The sequence below is a fragment of the Erinaceus europaeus genome, chromosome 4 (assembly GCF_950295315.1).
Source record: "Erinaceus europaeus chromosome 4, mEriEur2.1, whole genome shotgun sequence".
Classification (NCBI taxonomy): Eukaryota; Metazoa; Chordata; class Mammalia; order Eulipotyphla; family Erinaceidae; genus Erinaceus; species Erinaceus europaeus.
Window position 1 is genome coordinate 121,638,870 of NC_080165.1, and position 24,097 is coordinate 121,662,966.

Genomic DNA, 24,097 nt, shown 5'->3' on the forward strand with positions numbered 1-24,097 from the left:
ATTTAAAAAATAAAAATTGGAAAAAAAAAAAAAGAGAGAGAACAGGGTAAGAAAGTAAAGAATATATTCAGATGCTTTTTTTTTGGGGGGGGGTCACCTGTGCTTCAATATTATGGGATCACTTTTTCAGATACAGAGAAATAGGATTGGAGACAGGGCTAGGGGAAGGAGGAGAAAAACTAACACCACTTAAGTTTCCTCTAGTGTAGTAGCAGTTAGAGTCTATACTTTTTATTACCAGATTTTTTTTTTCATTTATTTTGAAATAAAGAGTGAGCATTTTATCTGATGATGGACTTTCTTCTTCTCCTTCTTCTCTTATTATTAAACCACAAGAAGGCAGAGGAAATAGCATAATGATTATGCAAACAGAATCTCATGCCTGAGGCTGAGGTCCCACGTTTAATCCCCCACACCACCACAAACCAAAGCTGAGCAGTGCTGTGGGAAAACAAAAGCAAAACAAACAAACACACACAAAAATTAAACCGCAGCGTAGCTTGGCTTTGGCTTGTGGTGGTGCTCAGGACTGAACCTGGGCCCTTTGATGCTTCAGGGAAAAAAGAAAATTCTGTTGCACAAATCATTGTGGCATTTCCCCTGGAGCTCTAGTCTACTTCTATTAAAGTCTACAGAGGAAAGCATGCAAGGACAGCTAATAATTCACCAGATATAAAAGTTCAATTTACATAAAGGTTTGTAGATTAATTTTTACCTCTGCAGGTGGGGACCAAAGGCTTGAACCCGAGTCCTTGAACACTGTAACATGTGCACTCAACCAGGTGTGTGGCCACCACCCAGCTCCTCAGACATTATATTAATTATATTATTATATTATTATTATGCTATGTTATTATTATATCATATCATATTAATTTATTTATTAAACCAGAGCACTGCTCAACTCTGGTTTATGGTAGTGCAGGGGACTGACCCTGGGACTTCAGAGACATGAAAGTCTCTTGCATTATGCTATCCACTCCCCACAGGTTTACAGATTTTTTCTTCCTGTATGCTTTTGTTTATATCCTTCAGCCATGTGAAAATACTATTCTGCCATTAATTTTTCAGTTGAAATAAAAACAATGGCTAATCCATTAAAAAGAAAAGCCTGTAGGCAAGCAAAAATAGCAAACTAGTAATCTAAAATTTAGACACCTAGTAAATAACACTGATTATAACTGTTCAAAAAAAAAAGATTAAAAAGTATGATTATTATTAGCTACATTAACAATGGACTGAATAAAATTTTATTCTTTATGTAAACATAAAAAGGGCAAAAGTCACTGGCAATAACAATAAAAGCAACAAAAAGGAAATAAATAAATATTAAAAAATGTTAAAAAAAAAAGTCACTGGCAAGCTACAACACAGAGTTTAACAATGAAAAAGCTATAAGATCAACCTTCACCTAAGTCAATTTTTAGTGTTATAATGTGTTTTCAATGTCCTAAATTGCAATTAATTAATGATAAAGAGGATAAGCAAGAAAATAGCATAATGGTTATGCAAATCAACTCTCATGCCTGGGCTCCCAGGTCCCATACCCTGCTCCAACATAAGCCAAAGCTGAGCAGTACTCTGGCTAGAGAGAAAAATAGAAGAAAGAGAATTAGAACATGACTTTGATGGGGGTAGTATGGATCGACCTGCCAATGACCATGTCTAGTAGAGAAGCAATTATAGAAACCAGAACTCCCACCTTCTGCAACCCCAAAACCTATTTTTATTCATACTCCCAGTCGGGGAGAAGTGATAGGAGGTAGAGGGTAAGAAGACTCTGAACTCTAGCTCCATCAAGACCCAGAGAGAGAGGAGGAAAAATGGAGGGACATTCAGATGTAGTAACAGGGTTATGTGTGGCTCGGAGGGAAAGAGAGGACTAAAACTGGAAGAAAAAAAGGGCAATTACGTACAAATGTAGACAGATAGTTGTAGAAATGGTAGTTAAACCATGTCTGCAACCTTGGAAGAATTGCAGTGGCTTGCAATGAATGGATTGGGGATTCAGAACATTGGTAGTACAAACAGTGTATCCCTGTTGACATATAATTTTGTAAATAAATATTAAATCACTAATAAATTTTAAAAAGGAAAAAAAAAAAGAACATGACTTTGACATATGTAGTACAAAGAATCAAACATGGGACTCCAAGCAAGCAAGTCATACACTCTAGCACTGAGCTACCTCTGTATGTACTCTGTTAAATATTAAGACGCACATATTCAATGCATGATTTCTTGAGATTTTATGTATACTGAAATATCAGTAAATGAATAGTTATGTAACTATGTTAGAGCTAATTTCTAAATCAGTTTTATCAAGATGCATATGTAACAGAAATCTGTGGCTAAAATTTACTATCAAAATTAAAATCAGGAAAATGTTATTTTGCACACAAATAAATATGAAGAAAGAGTTTATTAAAATAAGATGTGACGTGCCCAGCTAGCTCAGTCGGTAGGGCATGAGAATGTTCTGCAGTTACCGATGAGGGGGAGATGGTAAGCCATTAACACCCGCCCAATAAAATGATTAAAGTTCATTTGGATTATCACAAAGTCTAGATTTTTAACATGTGAGAGAATAAATGTTTACAAAATTTAAAATAATAAGTAAAAATAGTGACAATACCTTTTGGAGGATGGAGTTTATGGCCAGTTTTCTCACACCATCCAACTGGGTGAATATCCAGAGCATCTGCATTTACCCAGAAATCATAGCAATCTGAATATCCGTCAAAGTGCAGCTTTATCCGGTATCCACAAACCTGAAATCAGTAAAATAGATTAATTAAAATAAACAAAAATGTGAGTGTATGTGTGTGTGTGTGTGTGTGTGTGTGTGTGTGTATACATACACAAATCATTATTGGGCACCAAACTGAAAGACTCTGGGATGGGTAGCGGGGAGAGTAGAGCTAGCTGGGCACTTCACATCTTATTTTAATAAACTCTTTCTTCATATTTATTTGTGTGTAAAATAACATTTGCATAATTTTAATTTTGACTATAAATTTTAGCCACAGATTTCTATTACATATGCATATACAGGTCCTAGAAAAAGGATGACAGAGGACCTAGTGGGGGTTGTATTGTTTTGTGGAAAACTGAGATATGTTATGCATTTACAAACTATGGTATTTACAGTCAAATGTAAAATAATCCCCCAATAAAGGAAGAAAAAAAATTATTATCAGGCAGAGAGATGGCAGATAGCTATGAAAAGGGACTGTCATGCCTGAGGCTCCAAAGTTCCCAGGTTCAGTCCCCTGAACCACCATAAGCCAGAGCTAAGCAGTGCTCTGGTTTAAAAAGAAAAAAAAAAATAAAAGATTATTAACACCAAGTATGAAATCACAGTAATCTGAATATCCGGCAAAGTGTAGCTTTACCTGTTATCCACAAACCTGAAATTGGTAAAACAGGTTAATTAAAATAAACAAAAATATTTGTGTGTGTATACAAAAATCATTATGAACACCAAGTATGACATAGCCTACATTAAACAAAGTCTCCTCACAATTAAAAGCCAGTGAACAAAAAACAAAGAGGTAAAGGTTGCTATATATATAATATATAGTATGCACTATATGATGGAAAGAGCTGAATTATGGTATTCTGGCAGCATCCCCAGTCAGATTCTGAGCATACACGAAAAATAATTTCCTCATATTTATATTCTTTCTCTGACGCTGTAGTAGCAGCATCTAAGGAGATTTGGCAGTCAACCAGCCAATCTAGCACAAAGCACACAGGCTATATACTGAAAGATGTCATTCCCTGTTCTTTATAAAGCTCTACACAAGGTAATATCCAGCCAAGTTGATGCAAAGATGGAGGAAGTTACCCAATTCTCCTCACCAGTACTGCTGACCTGAGAAAGAAAAGCTCCCCCGGTGTGTATCTGGAAATGGCAGTAAGAACTCAGTCTATGTAACACATGCTGAATGCTGATGCCCTACATCTGCCTAGAGGGTTTCATGCAGGGAAAGTTCTGAGATAGAAGGTGACATGAGTTTTTGGGGTTGCACTCTGCCTTGGGCTATGGATACATAGGTTCAGCCTCTTTCTCCTTTTCCTGAGTACACTTAGATGTGATCAAGCAGAACCACACACCACATCACAACACCTGACCTACAGAAACCTGAACAAGAAACTTGAGATGAGACTATGAAAACAGAAAAATGAACACACACACACCAATGCCAAATATGGTGATTATACAGTTACTGTCATGGAAAGCTCTCTAAAACATATTGCTGAAATTCAAGTAGTGGAGCAAACTATTCAGGATGAGTCAGCTTATGAGAAAAAAAAAAGTAATTTTATGCACAAATATACAGTCATAAGTATATGTACTTAAAATGCTCACATTAGTATATATTCTCGCTCATCCACATACAAAATTTGCAGTTGGAAAAGTCTCAAAAGGTGGGAGTAATAACAGCATAATGGTTATTCAAAGAGGCTTTCATGCCTGAGGCTCTGAAGTCCCAAGTTCAATCCCCCACAGCACCATTAGCCACAGCTTACCAGTGCTCTGGTAAGGAAGGAAGGAAGGAAGGAAGGAAGGAAGGAAGGAAGGAAGGAAGGAAGGAAGGAAGGAAGGAAGGAAGGAAGGGAGGGAGGGAGGGAGGGAGGGAGGAAATAGTCTCAAAAAGCATATACTAATATCAAAGAAATATTTATTCTGAGAAGAGATAGCAATAAGGGTGAGTTTGGGAGTCAAGCAAAGTCACACCTGGTTGAGTGCACGTTAACATGCACAAGAACCTCCATTCAAGGCCCCCGTCCCCACCTGAAGAGGGAAAAAGCTTTACCAGAAGTGAAGCAGTGCTGCAGGTGTCTCTTTCCCTCTCCTTATTTCCCATTCCCATTCGATTTCTGTCTCTACCCAAAATAAGTAAATAAAATTTAAAGAGAGGCAAAAAGGTAATAAACTTTAATACTTCTTTATTTATTTTCTATTTATTTATTACCAGAGAACTGCTCAGCTTTGGCTTATGGTGGTGCAGGGGATCGAACCTGGGACTTTGGAACCTCAGGCATCCAGACCTCTACTCTCTACTATACGTTATACCCTCTAGAACCCACTGCTATGGTGCAGTCTTTCACAGCTTAAATCTACTTGCTCACTGGCATGCCTGCTCATCCCTCTTATGCATAACTAAGCCACTTCTTCTTGTACTACTCACCTAAATATCCTCTCCCAGCTCCTAAGACACTAAGTCCCGGCTTTATTTCGTCCTCTCCATCCTGAGTAGTTTCATCATGCACATGTCTGACTTAGCTAAGACCCTTGCTCTATTGCTCCTTGAAGACACCCCACACCTAAGGACATCGATCTTTGACAACGGTCCCCAAATTAATAAATGGGGAAAGGTGTCCAGATTATTAAATGGGGAAAGGAGAGTCTCTCAACAAATACTGCTGGAAAAATTGGGTTGAAACATGCAGAAGAGCACCAAAGTAAAAGATTCTGGGGTGGGTGGGTAGGGAGAATACAGACCTAAGAAGGATGACAGAGGACCTAGTGAGGGTTGTATTGCTATATGGAAAACTGGGAAATGTTATGCATGTACAAACTATTATATTTACTGTTGAATGTAAAACATTAATTCCCCAATAAAGAAATTAAAAGAAACATGCAGAAGAATGAAACTGAACCACTACATTTCACCACACATAAAAGTAAATTCCAAATGAATCAAGGACTTGAATGTTAGACCAGAAACTATCAAATACTTAGAGGAAAATACTGGCAAAACTTTTTTCCATATCAGTTTTATAGGCATCTTCAGTGAGACAAATCCAACTGCATGGAAGACTAAAACAAAAATAAACCCATAGTAATACATCAAATTAAAAAGCTCTGTACTACAAAAGATACCACCAGGGAGTCGGGCGGTAGCGCAGCGGGTTAAGCACACGTGATGCAAAGCACAAGGACCGGCATAAGGATCCCGGTTTGAGCCCCCGGCTCCCCACCTGGAGGAGAGTTGCTTCACAGGCGGTGAAGCAGGTCTTCAGGTGTCTATCTTTCTCCCCCCTCCCCGTCTTCCCCTCTTCTCTCCATTTCTCTCTGTCCTATCCAACAACGACGACATCAATAACAACAACGATAATAACTACAACAATAAAGATACAAAGGCAACAAAAGAGAAAATAAATAAATGTAAAAAAAACTTAAAGAAAAAAAATAAGATACCACCACTCAAAGAGACCCCTTACAGAATGCGAGATCTTTACATGCCATACATCAGACAAGAGGCTAATAAAATATATAAAGAACTCACCAAACTCAGCAACAAAAAAACCAAATGACCCCATCCAAAAATGGGGAGAGGGTATGAACAGAATATTCACCACAGAAGCGATCCAAAAGGCCAACAAACATATGGAAACATACTCTAACTCATTCCTTATCAGAGAAATGCAAATAAAGACAACAAGATGATCATGTTACTCCTGTGAGAATGCCTTACATCAGAAAAGGTTGCAGCAACAAATGCTGGAGAGGTTGTGGGGACAAAGAACTAATTACCAAGAACCTCTGTAACTCTCCTCTTCCAAATCTTGGGGATTTATTTCTAATCTACCAATGATACATGGCTATAAAACATTCTAATCTCCAACAAAGGAACCCTCCTGCACTGCTAGTGTGAATATAAATTAGTCCAACTCCTGTGAAGAGCAGTCTGGAAAACCTCAGAAGGCTAGAAGTGGACCTACCCTATGACCCTGTAATTCCTTTTCTGGGGATATTTCCTAAGGACTCAAACACACCCATCCAAAAAGATTTGTTCATAGCCACACAATCTGTAATAGCCAAAACTTGGAAGTAACCCAGGTGTCCAACAACAGATGAATGGCTGAGAAAGTTGTGGTCTATATACACAAAGGAATACTACTCAACTATTAAAGATGGTGAATTCACCATCTTCACCTTATCTTGGATGAACCTTGAAGGAACTGTGTTAAAGTGAGATTAGTCAAAAACAAAAGGATAAATATGAGATGATGTCACTCATAGAAGTTGAAAAATAAGAACAGAAGGGAAAACACAAAGCAGAACTTGGACTAGATTTGGTGTATTGGTATATTTTGGGGGTGGGGAATGTTCAGGTCCTGGAATGTGACGGTGGAGGAGGACCTAGATGGGGGGCTAGAGTGCTATGCAGAAAATCAAGAAATGTTACAGGTGTGCCAACTACTGTATTGTACTGTTGACTTTAACCATTAATCCTCCAATTAAGAAAAATAAATAAATAGACAAAGAAAAGACAGGAGGAAGAGGAGGAGAAGAAGGAGGAGGAAGAGGGACTGTTTGCAGGTGAAAGCAAAACAAATTGTCAAACAATCTTGGTGAGGATGTAAGCAATGATCCTACAGATAAACTTCAATGTAAAAACAGACATAAAGGATGCTTGTGGAGGCACTGTTTACAGTAAAAAGAGAAAATTAAGATGACTCAGTTGTTCATCAATATGACAGCAATTACATAAATCATAGCAATATGGTGAAACAGAATTTTACTCATTATATATAGTAATATACAAGATATACTATCACAAAAACAAGTGACAGAATATTATGTAGGGCTCTATTTAAATGTAAAAAGGAGAAAATAAACATACATTTATCACATGCAGAGACAACATCTGGAAGGAACACACACCAAAAGGTAACTGACTGTAACTACCAAGAAACTCTGTAACTCTCCTCTTCCAAATCTTGGGGATTTATTAAAGATTCCAAAGTCCAGGAAACATATACCACCTGTCATTCTGACAGTGAGAGAATTTTCATACTCAATTTAAAATTAGAAGAGAAAAAAAAAGACCGGTTTTCCTATGAGTAAAAGAATCCGGATACCCTCTTTTACTATGGATAACTGTATTAAACGCTAAAGAATCAGCAAGACAGCACATCTGGGAATATGACCTGTTTTACCAAGTAAAAATGAACATTCAAAAATGAGCCCTGCCCCAACACCCCCCCCCCCACATGGGGGTACTGTCTTACTGATGGGAGCTTTGGTGTAGTAGCATTTCTCTATCTCTCTCAAAAAAAAAAAAAAAAAAAAAAGATGAACCCACACACCCAATTTCCTGCCCAGTCCCCACCATACTGAATGAAGCTGGTTGGTCATTTATTCATTATATATTGATTTTAATGAGACAGACACACACACACACACACACACACATACACACACGCCAGCACCAGAGCACTGTTTGGCTCTAGGTTATGAGTGTTCCACAGATTGAACCTAGGATCTTGGAGCCTCAGGTATGACAGACAGTCTTTAGAATCAACCTTATGCTCTCTCCCCTGCCCAGAAGCTGGTCTTAATTATAAAGTTCTGTAATTTTCTTTGATTCAATTTTGTCAATAAAAATTATGTTTTAAAAAAAAATTATGTTTAGGGAGTTGGGCAGTAGCGCAGCAGGTTAAGCGCAGGTGGTGCGAAGTGCAAGGACCGGAGGAAAGATCCTGGTTCGAGCCCCGGCTCCCCACCTGCAAGGAAGTGGCTTCACAAGTGGTGAAGCAGGTCTGCAGGTGTCTATCTTTCTCTCCCCCTTTCTGTCTTCCCCTCCTCTCTGCCCTATTCAACAACAACAACATCAATAATTACTACAACAATAAAACAACAAGGGCAACAAAAGGGAATAAATAATTTTTTAAAAAACTACCTTTAATGGGAAGTAGGCTGGGGAAAAATGTAAAACAAAAAAGTTGGCTTGGAGCAGTGAATCCCCAGAGATGACAAACAATTAGCTACAAATTAATTTAGCTTGGTCTGTCTCCGTTTTGTCATCTAAAAAATGAAGTGACTGGGGAGTCAGGCAGTAGCACAGAGGGTTAAGTGCACATTTCATGAAGCACAAGGATCAGGGTAAGGATCATGGTTTGAGCCCGTGGCTTCCCACCTGCAGGGGAGTCGCTTCACAGGCAGTGAAGGAGGTCTGTGGGTGTCTATCTTTTTCTTCCCCTCCTCTCTCCATTCCTCTCTGTCCAGTCTAATAACGATGACATCAATAACAATAACTACAACAACAATAAAAAACAAGGGCAAAAAAAGGAAAAATAAATAAATATATATATATATAAAAAGAGGAGACTGAGTTCTAGCTTAAAAGGTTTTTCTGAGAACTACTCTGAGTTAGCAAATGAAACACATGAAAGGCAAGCAGCTCAACGCCTGGCCCATGATGTACTCTATGTATTATTTCCAGTGATTATCTTCATCCAACTACCAGATATTAAGATATTATTATGCTCCAGAGGAGCCAAGCTTCTTCAAAGTTCACTAAGTCAAGAACATCATAGTCATATCTACTAAAAATAATATACATGGTCATCTTACCCTTTAGGGGTGGATTTTAAAAATTACACATACTGTTGGCTCAAGGGAGAGATCAAGGAGAAAAAATTTTATGAAGTGCTTTCAGTAACAGATGGAACTAAGACATGTATATATACATTTGACTTGCATTTTTTTTCTGAAAATTTTCAAAGATAGCTCAAAACAGCAATGCATATACAGATGCACTAAAAATCTAATACATAAACTACTACATACAAAATATATAGAAATCCTTTGTTGATCTGTTCTTTATGCTAAGGGACATAGTAATGCAGAAGCTATGGAATTAGAAGGATGGAAGTAGAAATCCTAGTTCTACGGCTTAGAAGATATATATCAATCACTTACCCTCTGAGTCTTTTTAATTTAATTTAATTTATTATTTATTGAATACAGACAAGAGAGAAATCTAGAGGGAATGGAGGGATACAGAGGAAACAAAATATAGACAGATGGTAGATAGACAGATAGACATACAGACACACAGACACCTCCAGCAAGCACTGTTTCACCACTTGCAATGCTTTCCTCCTGCAGATGGGACCAGGGACTTGAAACTGGATCCTTGCACAGTATAACATGTGCACTCAACCAGGTGCACCATAGCATAAGCCCTTAACCTCTAAGTCTTAATTCTTTCATCTATTCCACAGAAATAGAAAAAAAAAACATGGCCTTCACATGGTCCTCGAAAAGATTAAATTGTGTATTGTATGAAAACCACTAAGCATTGGGAGTCAGGCAGTTGCACAGCGGGTTAAGCACACGTGGTGCAAAGTGCAAGGACCGACAGAAGGATCCTGGTTTGAGCCCCAGGCTTCCCACCAGTAGGGTGTCGCTTCACAGGCAGTGAAGCAGGTCTGTAGGTGTCTATCTTTCTCTCCCCCTTTCTGTCTTCCCCTCCTCTCTCCATTTCTCTCTTTCCTATCCCCAACAACAACAACATCAATAATAACTACAAAAATAAAACAAGGGCAACAAAAAGAAATAAATTTTTAACAAAAAGAAAAAAAACACTTAGCATTAAACCTGACAGGAAAATGGTATCTTTTCTTACGAATAAAAATGAATAATCATAATTTAAATAATAAAAGCAAGGCAAAGCTTACCTCAGCAACGGTGAGGACACAGTACACAGACTGATGTTCAGGGTCCACACCCTCTAATTTCATGCCAACTTTAAATCCATTTTTATTATATGGAAATGATTGATACTAGAAGGCAAAATGACAGCAGTTTTAAAGCTTTATATTTATTTAAAGTCTAGATAAAAAATATGAGTAATGAGCATTCTTCAATAAGGACTTTAGCAAAATACATTAAGTCCTATAAATTTAAAAGGAGGAAAAACAAATAATTCAATAAAAAGAAATGCAGAGGCTATAAACAGGTCACAAAATGGGAAATGTAAATATCTGAATATACTTAAAATATGCTCGACCTCACCTATAATAATCATACAAAGGAAAATTACAATAAAGGATATATTACCCATCAGGTCAGTAAATATCAAAGCTGTCTGAAAAGTTTTAGAGAAACTGAAACATATACATCACTAGTAGGGACATAAACCTCTTGCAAGCATGAGATCTATAAAAAAAGAACATTCTTTCCATCCTCCGAAGGGAGGATGGACAACATACTTTATGCTACACCGGAGGAAGATGGGTCAATACTATGGCAGCAAAGAATGCTCCTACTCATGACCACAGAATGTGAGCTCAGATCTAGAGAGATGCAGAGGTCACACAGACTCCTAAGCTAATCATGGGCCCCAGTTCACATCAATCGATGGGGTTTACAGTCAACAATATTTATACTCCTTTCCCATATTAGGGAGCTACTCTCTTCCCAGCTTTCTGGTCCTTTTTCCAGTCATGACATCATCTCCCCAGATAATAACTTGGATCCACTGGCATATCAGATTTCAGGCTCAGGGGCAAAAAGAAAAAAAAAAAAAACTAGCATAGCCACAGGCCCTTTGGAATTTAACTAAAATATGCCTACTAGCTATCTATAAAATGAAGGACCCCCAACTCTTCATCTGCACTATTCCAGCCCTTAGGTCCATGACTGGTCAATAATTTGTTTGGTTTTGTATGTTGACTCTCTTGTCAACCACCAGGTTCCAGATGCTAGCGTGATGTGGAACAGACTTCCCTGGACAGACAACCCCACCAATGTGTCCTGGAGCTCTGCTTCTCCAGAGCCCTTCCCCACTAGGGAAAGAGACAGGCTAGGAGTATGGATCGACCTGTCAACGCCCATGTTCAGTGGGGAAGCAATTACAGAAGCCAGACCTTCAACCTTCTGCATCCCACAATGACCTCGGGTCCATACTCCCAGAGGGATAAACAATAGGAAAGCTATAAGGGGAGGGGATGGGATACAGAGTTCTGGTGGTGGGAATTGTTGCAAAGCTGTACCCCTCTTATCCTATGGTTTTGTCAATTTTTCCTTTTTATAAATAAAAAATTTTTTTAAATTCTTTCTGACTCAACAGTTACAATTTTAGGAATTATTTCAACAGAGATATCTACACACATCCAAAATGATGGGGGAACAGATATTCACTAAGGCATTTTTATGATTAATATAATTAACTTCAGCCAGAGTTTGGTAAACCAGTCTGTGGGTCGAATCCAATCCACCACCTATTTTGTAAATAAATTTATTGAAATACAGCCATAACCAATCATTTACATACTATTTATGGCTGTTTTCATTACAACAACAATGTTGAACTGGTACAACTGAGCCCAGCTGCCACTCAAAATCTAAAATAACTACTATATGACCCTTGACATAGACAGGAACAGCAGCATCTATTCAGAACTATATTTGGGATCTACACTTTTCACTGATTTTAAATCATTTATCGCAGATTTTATTATAGTAAATAATACACTACTATTTTTGCTATAGTGCCATAATATGTAATATTGTGTTACAACAAAAACATATTAATGTAATACATTAAGTTAATGTGTACCTTGGTAAGTAGTTGTTTTGCCTCCCAATACCATGATGAAATTTCACGCCTCTTTTTATTAAAATTAATGATTGAAAGCTCAGTAAATAACCAAACACCCATGGAGGTATTTATACACACAAAATTTCACACATTTAAAAAAAAATGTTGAGAAATTATCTAGTCAGATTTGCTAAACAATTTTTTTTTTCAACCAACTCCAGGTCAACATTCTAGCTTCTTTGCCATTATAAACAATGCTTTCTGGAAGTACCATACCTCCTTAAACAGCTTTGCTGGCACTGCCACAGCTTTTTCTTCTTCTAGGTAGGATGCCCAACACCAAGCTTTCTTTCCTTTAGAAGGCAAAGCTGAAAGGCAAGTAAGACTAAAATGATAGTTTCCAAGTCTAATACACCATGATGTACATTGCTAACTCACACTTTTCTGACTACTACTATCTCCTTCCTCCTCCTCCTCCCCTCCTTCTTCAAATTCTCTTCCCTCTCCTTCCTTTCGTTGCCACCAGGGTTACAGCTAGGGCTCAGTGCCTAAAGGACTTTAATTGTTCCTGGTGGACTTTTTAATTTTTTTTTGGTTATTTTGAGAGAAGATGAGGACAGAGGGAGAAAGAGAGAAAAGGGGAGATCCAGGAGCAGTGGTCCAGTGCCCGTGAAGCTAGCCCCTGTAGGAGGGGGCCTGCCAAATCCTCAAGCACGGTAATGCATGTGGTCAACCAGGTGGACCAGCTCCCAGCAACTCTCACTGCTTTCTAAATTCTGTGGCTGGGATTTTTCTATCTCGTTTCCTGAATCCTTTCCTAAGTGAGAGCCAACACATAAACTATAGTTTACATCTAAAGTCACAGATATAGAAAAGAAAGAACTTATGGTGCTGGGTGGTGGCGTATATGGTAGAACACACGTTTTAGTGCACAAGGACCTGGGTTCAAGGCCCCATTCCTGCCTATAGAGGGAAGGTGAAGCAGGGCTGCAAGTATCTCTTACATTTTTTTCTTTTTTGAGATTTAATTTATTTATTTATTCATGAAGAAGATAGGAGGAGAGAGACAGTAAGAACCAGACATCACTCTGATACATGTGCAGGGACTGACTCAGGACCTCACTCTACTGCATCAGCACCCACAGCACATGTCTTTCTTTCCCTATCAACCCCTTCCTCCTAAATGCCTGTATCTCTAAAATAAATAAAATATTTTTTTAAATAAAGAAGAAAGTAGAGTAGATAAATATGACAAAGGAGAAAAAAAAGGTAGGACAGTACCATGAAAGATGTAGAAATCATGTTAAGTGAAGTATATCAGAAACAGAAGGATGAATATGGGATGAACTCACTCTCAGGCAGAAGGTGAAAAACAAGATCAGAAGAGAAAACACTAAGCAGAACCTGGACTGGAGCTGGTGTATCGCACAAAGGAAAAGACTCTGGGGTGCAGTGGGAGTGGGGGGGAGGGGAGAGTACAGGTCCTGGAAAAGGATGACAGAGGACCTACTGGGGGCTACCTTGTTATGTGGAAAACTGAGAAATGTTATGCATGTACAAACTATTGTATTTACTGATGACTGTAAAACATTAATCCCCCAATAAAGGAAAAAAGTTAAAAAAAAAAAAAAGTTTCTAGTAGAAAGATCTCAAAAGCTTTCTCCTAAGAGTTTATAAGTTAAAAAGTAATAAAAGCCCAGTGTATGAGTACTTATGGAATGGCTGCTAATCTTGGAGAACAGGGTTGAAAATCATTGTCAGCAAAAGCCTAGTTTTGAACAACAAAAAAATATGTAACTGATAAAGATCTGATTTTATTGGAGGTTAATTTAACAAATCACAGAAATGAAAGGAAATATATAACAGCTAGAAGAGCAGCAAAACTGGGAGTCGGGCAGTAGCGCAGTGGGTTAAGCGCATATGGCACAAAGTGCAAAGACTGGTGTAGTGATCCCGGTTCAAGCCCCCAGCTTCCCACCTGCAGGGAAGTCGCTTCACAGGTGGTAAAGCAGGTCTGCAGGTGTCTGTCTTTCTCTCACCCTCTCTATCTTCCTCTCCTCTCTCTATTTCTCTCTGTCTTATCTAACAACAATGACATAAATAACAACAACAACAAAAGGGCAAAAAAAGGGAAAATAAATTAATTAAAAAACAAGTTTAAAAGTTTAAAAAATAATAATAATAAAAGAGTAGCAAAACTGGGGGAAATGTATTTTGTAGATGAAAAGGAAAAAAAAAAAAATCTAAATGCCTAAGGGAGAAAAGTAAATGACTAAGGAACAAAGTGTCAGAACATCCTGGGCCCTGGAAATAGAAATAAATGGGGAAGTAGAGAAAGATTAAAGACATTTCTTAAGGCAGAGAGTAGAGTAACAAAGGCATTTTTTTTTTATTCTTGGTCATTGTGAAACAGGAAGTCACCTCAAAAAATGTAAAATTAGGTTGTGTGGCTGTAGTAGGTAAAATATGTTAGCCTTTTTGAGATCTTTCAGAGATGAACAAGAGAGAAACACATCCAAGCACCAGAGAGGAAATTGGGTTTATGCAGTGATCTATAGGTACATGACTGGAGGTCAGGAGAAGGTTTATGTGAAGTACAATGGCTTAAAGTGGGTGACTGCCAGGCAATGTGGCAGGTCAAGGGGGAAAGCCGAGAAGAAGTCACTGAAGCCTCTATGAAAATGGACCATTGGGAGTCGCTTGGTAGTACAGTGGATTAAGCGCACGTGGCGAGAAGTGTAAGAACCAGCATAAGGATCCCAGTTTGATCCCCCGGCTCCCCGCCTGCAGGGAAGTCACTCCACAAGCAGTGAAGCAGGTCTGCAGGTGTCTATCTTTCTCTCCAACCCCCCACTGTTTTCCCCTTCTCTCTCCATTTCTCTCTGTCCTATCGACCTACAACATCAATAACAATGATAATAACTACAACAACAATAAAAAACAAGGGCAACAAAAGGGAGAATAAACTAAAAAAAAAAAGGCCCATTATCCATATCAAAAAAGAGTAAGTTGGTATACTCATTTAGTCAAATGTAGGCAGAGTCTATAGAATGGATTCCTCATGAGAACAAAATGTCTTAGGGACAACCAACAATGCTAACAAAAACAAAACAGAAGTCATGTTAGTGGGTATTGGCTTGATAGGAAACATTAAAATATCTATAATCTACAATCTTAGGAAATGAATAAGAGAGCTTAGTAAAATGAAGTATAGTAAATAAAGGAATATGTTCCCATATTTTTCCTCCACTGAGTTATTTCAACTTTCCTCTAGCCTACTTCTCCTTCACCCAAATTTTTATTGACAAAATTTAATCAAAGAAAGTTCCAAAGCAATACTTTATCTTCTATAGAGTACAATGCAACTAAAATCAAGATATCTATGTGAAATATTTCAATTCTATAATTCTGTCATCAACTCACCTTGCTTTAATACAGCTGAATCACCTCGTCTTTTCCTTCTAGTTCTCTGTGAACCCCTAAGGATCCTTGCATCTTGTTTGTTCTCCTACAATAAGAGATAACCATGATTTAAAAAAATATATTTATTCATGAGAAAGAGGAGAGAGAACCACAGTTTCATTCTAACATATATGCTACATGGCAGAAAACTTAGGACTTCAACCTTGAGGGCTCAATATTTTATCCATTGTTATGCCTCCTGGGTCCTAAATTGTATTTTTTTTTTATTATTATTTGTTTAATTGAACCAGAGAATAATGCTAGTATTGCCAGGGTTTGAACCAGGGGCCTCAGAGTCTCAAGCATGAAAGTCCTCTGTATAACCACTATGCTACCTGCCTGACTTTTTTTTTTTTTAATTCTTGAAATTGGCACCAGTAAAAAAGTCAGAGAGCTGTCAAAAAGTATTTTGGTACTTTTCCTCAATTTCACTTCATAAATTTTAGGGAAAAGTAAGAATATAGGTTATTTGAGCACTGTATTGTTTTTGGCCTGAGGTTATCACAAAATAAGAATGTTTCCAAGAATTACACTCTAGAAATAGCACAGATACTACTCAGCCTCTCTGAAATCCTGCCTTTTCTTAGTTCCTTGATCAAAATGTTCTGATTTTCCTCTACATCTCAGTGGCTCCTCTTTCTCCTTTTCTTTGGTGATATCTGCTCCAATTCAGTCATTTCTCTTTTCTTCTCTAACTAACCAGTCTCCCAAGATTTTAAAGATTAGGTATTACAAACACCCACAGTCATTATCTCTAGTCCTGCCTCTTCCATGACTCCACACTCATGTATGTACCAACTGCCTACTTGGGATCTTTACACAGAAAGCTAATTTACAATAATCAAAGGGCTCTAAATTCTAGTCTTCCTTTTCCCACTCTCAATAGACAGAATGATATATTTTGTTAACTGCTAAAGCCAAAATTCTACTAGTTCCCTGGTTTTTATTTATTATTATAAATGTAATAAATAAAATAATAATTTTATATATAAATGTGATATTTAATATAATAAAATTATAATTTAATTATTTAAATTCCCCGGTTTTTATTTATTATTTCACTTTCTTAGATCTTTTTAGATTTTTAACAGATCTTTTAGGGCTTACTAGATCTTTCTCAAAAGACCAACTCAGAGCATTGTTCTAGGATAGCCAGTACTAGGGATCAAACCCAGGGTCTCACAATCTTAAATCCCGGGTTTTACCCATTGAGACACCTTTCTGCCCTTTATCTGATGGCCGTGCCTCTAACATCTGTCCTCTTATCTCTTCAATTCTATCTTACACAGCACTCTCACCTAGTCCTCTACAGTAACAACTGTCCCTGATCCCATTTTCTTTTTTTATTTTTCAAAATTTTTTATATTTATTTATTTTCCCTTTTGTTGCCCTTCTTTTTCATTGTTGTTATAGTTATTACTATTGGTGTCGTTGTTGTTAGATAGGACAGAAATGGAGAGGAGGGGAGACAGAGACTTCACCGCCTGTGAAGCGAACCAGGATCCTTACGCCAGTCCTTGCACTTTGCGCCACGTGCACTTAAGCCGCTGCGCTACCACCCGACTCCCTCTGATTCCATTTTCAAAGCTAGAGTGATAAGGTGGGGGAGACAGTATAATGGCTATGCAAACAAACTCTCATGCCTGAGACTCCCAGGTCCCAGGTTCAACCCCCACCTCCCACCCCCATCCTTCCACCATAAGCCAGAGCTGAGCAGTGTTCTGATTAAAAAGAAAGGGAAGAAAGAAAAAAAAAAAATCAAAGCTTGAGTGATAATTTTAATATATAAACTCTACCAAAGAATCTCTTTGCATTTAGCTTTCCAATGGTTTCCTATCACACTTAGACCAAGATTAAAACCATTCCTTTGGTTTATTATGACACATGCTTCTTCAGTTTCGTCTTACTTCATTCTTCCTTGATAACTTCTCAAGTAAAACATGCTGTGCATGTTTCTTCCTCGGGAACTTTTTCCCTAGCATGTCAGTGGCCCAAGGGGCTTCTTGAACCTAATCTATACAGAGCTGGGCCTTATTATTCAGATTATTCAAGTCACCTTCCCTGGTCTCTGACACCCAACTCTTAAGCTGTTGGTCCATCTCAAATGCCATGTTCTTATTCTCAGCATAGCCCTTACAGAAGCTAGCATATTTCCTACTTATATCCTTCTGACAAGAAGATAATGTTGTGCAGACATTGTCTTCCTTTTGTATGACTCATCCCTGTATTTGAAGCCTCTAAAATAGTAACCAGCAAGTAGTTATTATTCAATATTGATCTTAAGTGTTCCAAAACCTTAAATTTCTCTCTTCACAGAGTCATTAAGATGTACTTTAGGATCAAAATATTTGTCATAGCACACTTTGAATCAAATATGTCTGGTGCTTATTTGCCTTTTTTATTTTTATTTTTATTTTTATTCTTTTTTTTTTTTTTTTTTTTTAACCAGAGCACTGCTCAGCTCTGGCTTATGGTGGTGCAGGGGATTAAACCTGGGACTTTGGAGCCTCAGGCATGAGAGACTGTTTGCATAACCATTATGCTATCTACCCGTGTCCTTCAGTTGCCATTTTCTATTGATACTTGTATTCACATCACAGTCTTGTGTGATCTACCAAAATGGGATTAGTATACTGCTACTTAGAAAAACTTAACATCTGTTTATAAATCTGAAGGTTTTGTTGTCGCCCCTTACTCCAGCATAAAATGTTCCACCCTATTTACTCTCGCTGCTGATGGTGAAGCATAACTACACTTGAACCCAACTGGCTCTAGTCAGCTAGTACATTTAACCAGGGTGCCTCCCAGAGAGGAAGTATCCTTATGTTTCTCAGTGATACTAACCATTTCATCATCTCTTTCTTCTCCGTCTTCCTTGGAGTCAGCTTTCAGAGATAATTTTGGTTTTTTCTTTCGACTACACTTGGAATCTTCTTCGTCATTGTCTTCTCCTATGTCTCTTTCTTCTTTCTGCTCTCTGTTGTATTTAAAATCCAAAAAAAAAAAAAACAGGAAGAATTGCCTATCAAGCATCTACATTTGATTATTAATGTCAAAATTTTTTTTTGAAGGTCACCTTCCTGGTGCAGGCAAGACAGCTCACATGAATAGTGTGTCTGCTTTGTTATGCACACAACTCATGTGAGACCCCAGTTCCACCACACTGGAGGAAGCTTTAGCGGTAGTGTGTGTGTGTGTGTGTGTGTGTGTGTGTGTGTGTGTGTGTGTGTGTGTCCTTTTATCTGAAAAAAGGCCATCTCATTGGTGACAACCTCTTCCACTCAAAAAAAAAAAAAATCACCCTCATGAAATGTGATGAAAAGAATGGGTAGAGGTACTTATTCATTTTCACACTGTGGCAATACTACAATTTTGGTAGTGGATGCAATGAAATCATACAAGCTAACAAAATTAAATAGAAAAAAAATTACTCTCCAAAGAAAAATAATCAGGAGGAGAAAGAAAGGCATTAGAATCTTAGAAATAATGTACACTTTAAGCTATTATTATAGTGACATTATCAAGCAGAAAATGGAAAATAACATTTTATTTTCAAAGGGGGACCAGTACCATGTGTAAAATAAGATCTAACAATTTTTTAAATATTTTTGTTTTGTTATTATCTTTATTTATTTATTGGATAGAGACACCCAGAAATCGAGAGGGAAGGGGGTGATAGAGAGGGAGAGAGACAGAGAGACACCTGCAGACCTACTTCACCGCTTGCAAAGCTTTCCCCCTACAGGTGGGGACCAGGGGCTTGAACCTGGCTCCTTGAGCATTCTAACATGTCGCTCAACCAGGTGTGCGACCATTCAACCCCAGATCTAACAAATTTAATATTATCTTCCATATGTGTCATCAGTAATAATAAAATAAATTACTATTTACAGATATCTTAGTCTTACAGTATAATCTTAAAGAACCTAGAAGTTATTAATGACAAAAAATTAAATGGGGGAGCTGGGCAGTAGCGCAGCTGGTTAAGCGCAGTTGGCGCAAAGTGCAAGGACCAGCGTGAGGATCCCAGTTCAAGCCCCCAGCTCCCTACCTGCAGGGGAGTCGCTTCACAGGCGGTGAAGCAGGTCTGCAGGTGTCTGTCTTTTTCTCCCCCTCTGTCTCCCCTCCTCTCTCCATTTCTCTGTCCTATCCAACAATGATGACATCAATAACAATAACAATAATAACTACAACAATAAAACAAGGGCAACAAAAAGGAAATAAATAAATAAATAAGTAAATGGAACAATGTCAAAAGTAACCTTGTAAAATAACAGCTGATGAGCAAGAACAGTATTTGCTAAGCTTGTGCTAATAAAAATTTATGAAAATTCCACTAAAACATAAATGTCAAGTTATACAACAATATACAAGAAAAAGAACCCTCCTGCACTGCTAGTGGGAATGTCAATTGGTCCAACCTCTCTGTGGAGAGCAGTCTGGAGAACTCTCAGAAGGCTAGAAATGGACCTACCCTATGATCCTGCAATTCCTCTCCTGGGGATATATCCTAAGAAATCCAGTACACCCATTCGAAAAGATCTGTGCACACATATGTTCATAGCAACATAACTTGTAATAGCCAAAACGTGGAAGCAACCCAGGTGTCCAACAACAGATGAGTGGCTGAGTAAGTTGTGATATAGATATATACATATAGATATAGATATATAGATATAGATATTGGAATACTATTCAGCTATTAAAAATGATGATTTCACCGTTTTCAGCCCATCTTGGATGGAGGTTGAAGAAATCATGTTAAGTGAAGTAAGTCAGAAACAGAAGGATGAATATGGGATGATCTCACTCTCAGGCAGAAGTTGAAAAACAAGATCAGAAGAGAAAACATAAGTAGAACCTGAACTGGAGTTGGTATATTGCTCCAAAGTAAAAGACTCTGGGCTGGGTGAGGACTCAGGTCCTAGAAAAGGGTGATAGATGACCTAGTGGGGGTTGTCTTATTACATGGAAAACTGAGAAATGTTATACATATACAAGCTATTGGTATTTACTGTCAACTGTAAACCATTAATCCCTCAATAAAGAAATTAAAAATAAAAAAAGAAAGAAATACACCTCTTGTTATGTGGAAAACTGAGAAATGTTATGCATGTACAAACTTGTACTTACTGTGGACTATAAAACATTAATTCCCCCCAATAAAGTAAAAATAAATAAGAGAAAGAGAGAGAGAGAGAGATCTCTTTGGAGATAAGCTAAACTAAACCAGACAGTGCCCAAAGTGGTATACTCACACACCAACCACTCCCAGGTATAGTTGATGTCTCATAGTCCTTTCTATCGTGACATGAGCAGTAACAAAACAAATTATACTACTCAATTATGGCCATGATCTTTCAGTTGATTCTCAATCAGTAGAAATGTTATGCCATATGTGGAATTTTAGTTGTTACCTAATGCATTACCCAAATATAAACAAAACTGTGTTTTCATAGGCATCAATATCATTAAAATTTCTCTGGTATCCCAGAGAAAGCTAGATATTTTTAGCTGGAAAGCAATCAAACTAATATAAACAAAAAGTTGAGAAATGAGACAGAGGTTTGTACTGTAGGTAGAACATACAATTATTTTCTAGCAGTACAACTCAGAATAGACATGACCAAAGTCATTCACTAGGTTCACCAATAGGATCAGGCTCCACTGTTCTAAGGAAAAGTCTCTGGGATAGTTTAAAAATAAAAAGAAGAAGAAGAAAATTAAAAAAGCATTAATGGGTAGCAGAAGACCAGAAAGGACAAAACTTCTCTATTCCCAAACATGGGGATGTTGGATTTTAATGTTATAGATGAAGCAAGGCAAAAACCTACTTGTCTTTGATATGTCGAGCACAATTCTGGCTGCAAAAGTTTCCTCCAGAAAGACACTCATCTACATTGCCATAATGACAACAGTTCTCACAGAATTGAAGTCCATCGACTTTCACTGGATCTTTCAACCTGAAAGGCATCCCAGTCTTCTCTGAAAAGACTAAAACATGAAAAGAAAAAGGGAAAGGAAAAAAAAAAAAACTATTAAAACCTGAGAGGAAAATATTTCAAATAGAATTAAACTTTCTCTACTAAAATTTTTGTTAGCAAAATTCAACTTTTTTGTTAGCACAATAAAAGAAAATGTTTGTTGAATGAATGATGAAACTATAGTGTTTGAGATAGAGAAGATGGGCTGAGCAAGAATCACTCGAACCACTTATATTAACAAAAGAACATTAAAATGACAACAACTGATAGGTATATTTTTTAAAAACTATGCTACATCACATTTTAAATACATTTTATGAGTGATTCTCTTTTATTTAATTACATTATTTATAAATGTGATTTAACAAGTTAATTAAAATTTAATTAATACTTAATTCAGTCAATTTCTGTTTTACTTTAAATATACTAGATGTCCTTAATCTAAGTGCCCAAGCATTCAGTAGTTCCTCACATTTTTCCTTTCCCTTGAATCATTAATCATTCATTCAGCAGACACTATTAGGTACCAATGTATGCTAGACACTAATAATGACAGAACAGACCTTGCCCAAGAGAGCTCACAGTCTAGAAGACAGGCAAGAAAACCAGTACTTTTTTTAATTGATACATGCAATTATTGAGGCATGAGCAAGTTCCAGACGTAGTATAGAGGAAGAAGTAACATGGGGTGAATTCAGGGGAAAAGATTTTCTGAAAGAAAGACTCAACACTGCATTGAAGGGGGGGAGGGGGAAGAAAGCAAGAAAGAAAAGAAAGACAGAGAGAAAACAATTTATCAACAGGACAAAGAAAGAAACAGTATTATCATTCAGAAGAAATAGCATGAGAAAAAGCAAGGAAACCACATGATGCTTTGGAAGAATTACATGTAACTCAGAGCTGCAGGCAATGCCAGAACACAATGTACAAGGAACAGAACAAGAAAATGAGACAAAGCAAGCAGGTGGGTGTGGATTACCCACACCTTTGTATGTTCTGCTAAACAGACAATAAGAAATCAGCAAAGTGTCAGAAAAGCAAATTTGCATACGTTCCTCTGAACTCAGTGTGTAGAAATTTATTGAAATTGGAAGCAGAGTGATTCTCAAATAGATGTCTACAATAGTTCAGGTAAGAGTTGGAGAGGGACTCAATTAAGGCAGTGGCAGTGATAACAAGAAGGAAAGGCCAGATCTGAGACATATTTAAGAAATAAAAAACAAGAGTATTAAGTAAAGGCTGGGGGGGGCTAAGTGAGAACAAATTCAGGATGACTCCTAAATTTCTTGCTTGTCCACCAAGTGGATGGTGCTACCATCAACTGAAATGTGGGTTTATAGAAGGAAGAGAAGGTTTGGGAGAGTGGGGGGTAGGGAGAAAGAAATAGAAAATGAATCGCATTTCAGACATGTGGAGTTTGAGGTACCTGAGGGACATCCAGGTGGAGATGTCCAGTAGGCAGGTGGAAATACGGGCCTGGAGCTCGGGGGGGAGGTCGGGGCTGGAGATATAGATTTAGGAGTCATCAGCATATAGGTGTTAGTTACAACCATCGGAGTAGATGAGAAAAAAAAGTGTCAGGCTTTTGACTAATTCACCTGGGTAGGCTATTACCACATGTATTGACTCGATAATTTCTGATTAACCTTGTGCTATTACAGATCTGGCAATAGAAAAGAAAGCAGTTTACAGCTATTTTAAAATATAAAAACTGGCTCCATACCCGTTTCCATATAGAAATTCACCTAAGAATATGTGACATGATGATCACCCAGGATTTTCAAAGTTCCAGCCTGATACAAAAATCTTTGATAGTCTGGTTAAAAAAAAAAAAAAACTTTCAAAAAGAAAAGATGGTAACGCAGATGATCTGTTCTTACCTTCTTGAGCAGTTGGTACCATCCAAGTTGTGGTAGCTGTTGCTTTTTTAACACTTTCCATTTCACTCTCATCTGTAATAACTTCCAGGGCTCCAAACTCATTTACCCGAAACTAGTAACAGCACAACAACATAATAGAAAGAGGCAAAATTTACAAATGTGCTCAGAACAGTAATCATTTTAATGGCTGGTACAAAGCCTTTTAAAAAATATTTTTATTGGGGCCAGGTGGTGGCGCACCTGCTTAAGCACTCACATTACAGTGTGCAAGGACCCAGGTTCAAGCCCCTGGTCCCCACCTGCAGGGGAAAGCTTCACAAGTGGTGAAGCAGGGCTGCAGGTGTCTCTCTGTCTCTCTCTCTCTCTCTCACTATCTCCCCCCTCCTCTCTGAATTTCTGTCCCTATCCAATAAATAAACAAATA

The 24,097-nt window shown here is 37.7% G+C and overlaps 1 protein-coding gene across 2 annotated transcripts in view; it reads right to left on the reverse strand.

Annotated features, from left to right (window-relative positions):
* The window catches only part of L3MBTL3 (L3MBTL histone methyl-lysine binding protein 3), a 96,893-nt gene extending 73,100 nt beyond the window's left edge, over nucleotides 1–23,793 (reverse strand). Inside the window, exons 1-8 of one of the 2 annotated variants that reach the window (XM_060190483.1) lie at nucleotides 23,674–23,793; nucleotides 23,220–23,294; nucleotides 21,644–21,803; nucleotides 18,654–18,786; nucleotides 15,771–15,855; nucleotides 12,624–12,715; nucleotides 10,483–10,587; nucleotides 2,636–2,771 (exon numbers count right to left, since the gene is read on the reverse strand). In XM_060190483.1, coding sequence (XP_060046466.1) covers nucleotides 2,636–2,771; nucleotides 10,483–10,587; nucleotides 12,624–12,715; nucleotides 15,771–15,855; nucleotides 18,654–18,786; nucleotides 21,644–21,803; nucleotides 23,220–23,294; nucleotides 23,674–23,734 — 847 coding nt within the window. In that variant the 5' untranslated portion in view covers nucleotides 23,735–23,793. The remainder of the gene's footprint in view (nucleotides 1–2,635; nucleotides 2,772–10,482; nucleotides 10,588–12,623; nucleotides 12,716–15,770; nucleotides 15,856–18,653; nucleotides 18,787–21,643; nucleotides 21,804–23,219; nucleotides 23,295–23,673) is intronic. The other variant, XM_060190484.1, reaches the window with a different exon arrangement.
* Nucleotides 23,794–24,097: the final 304 nt, after the last annotated feature.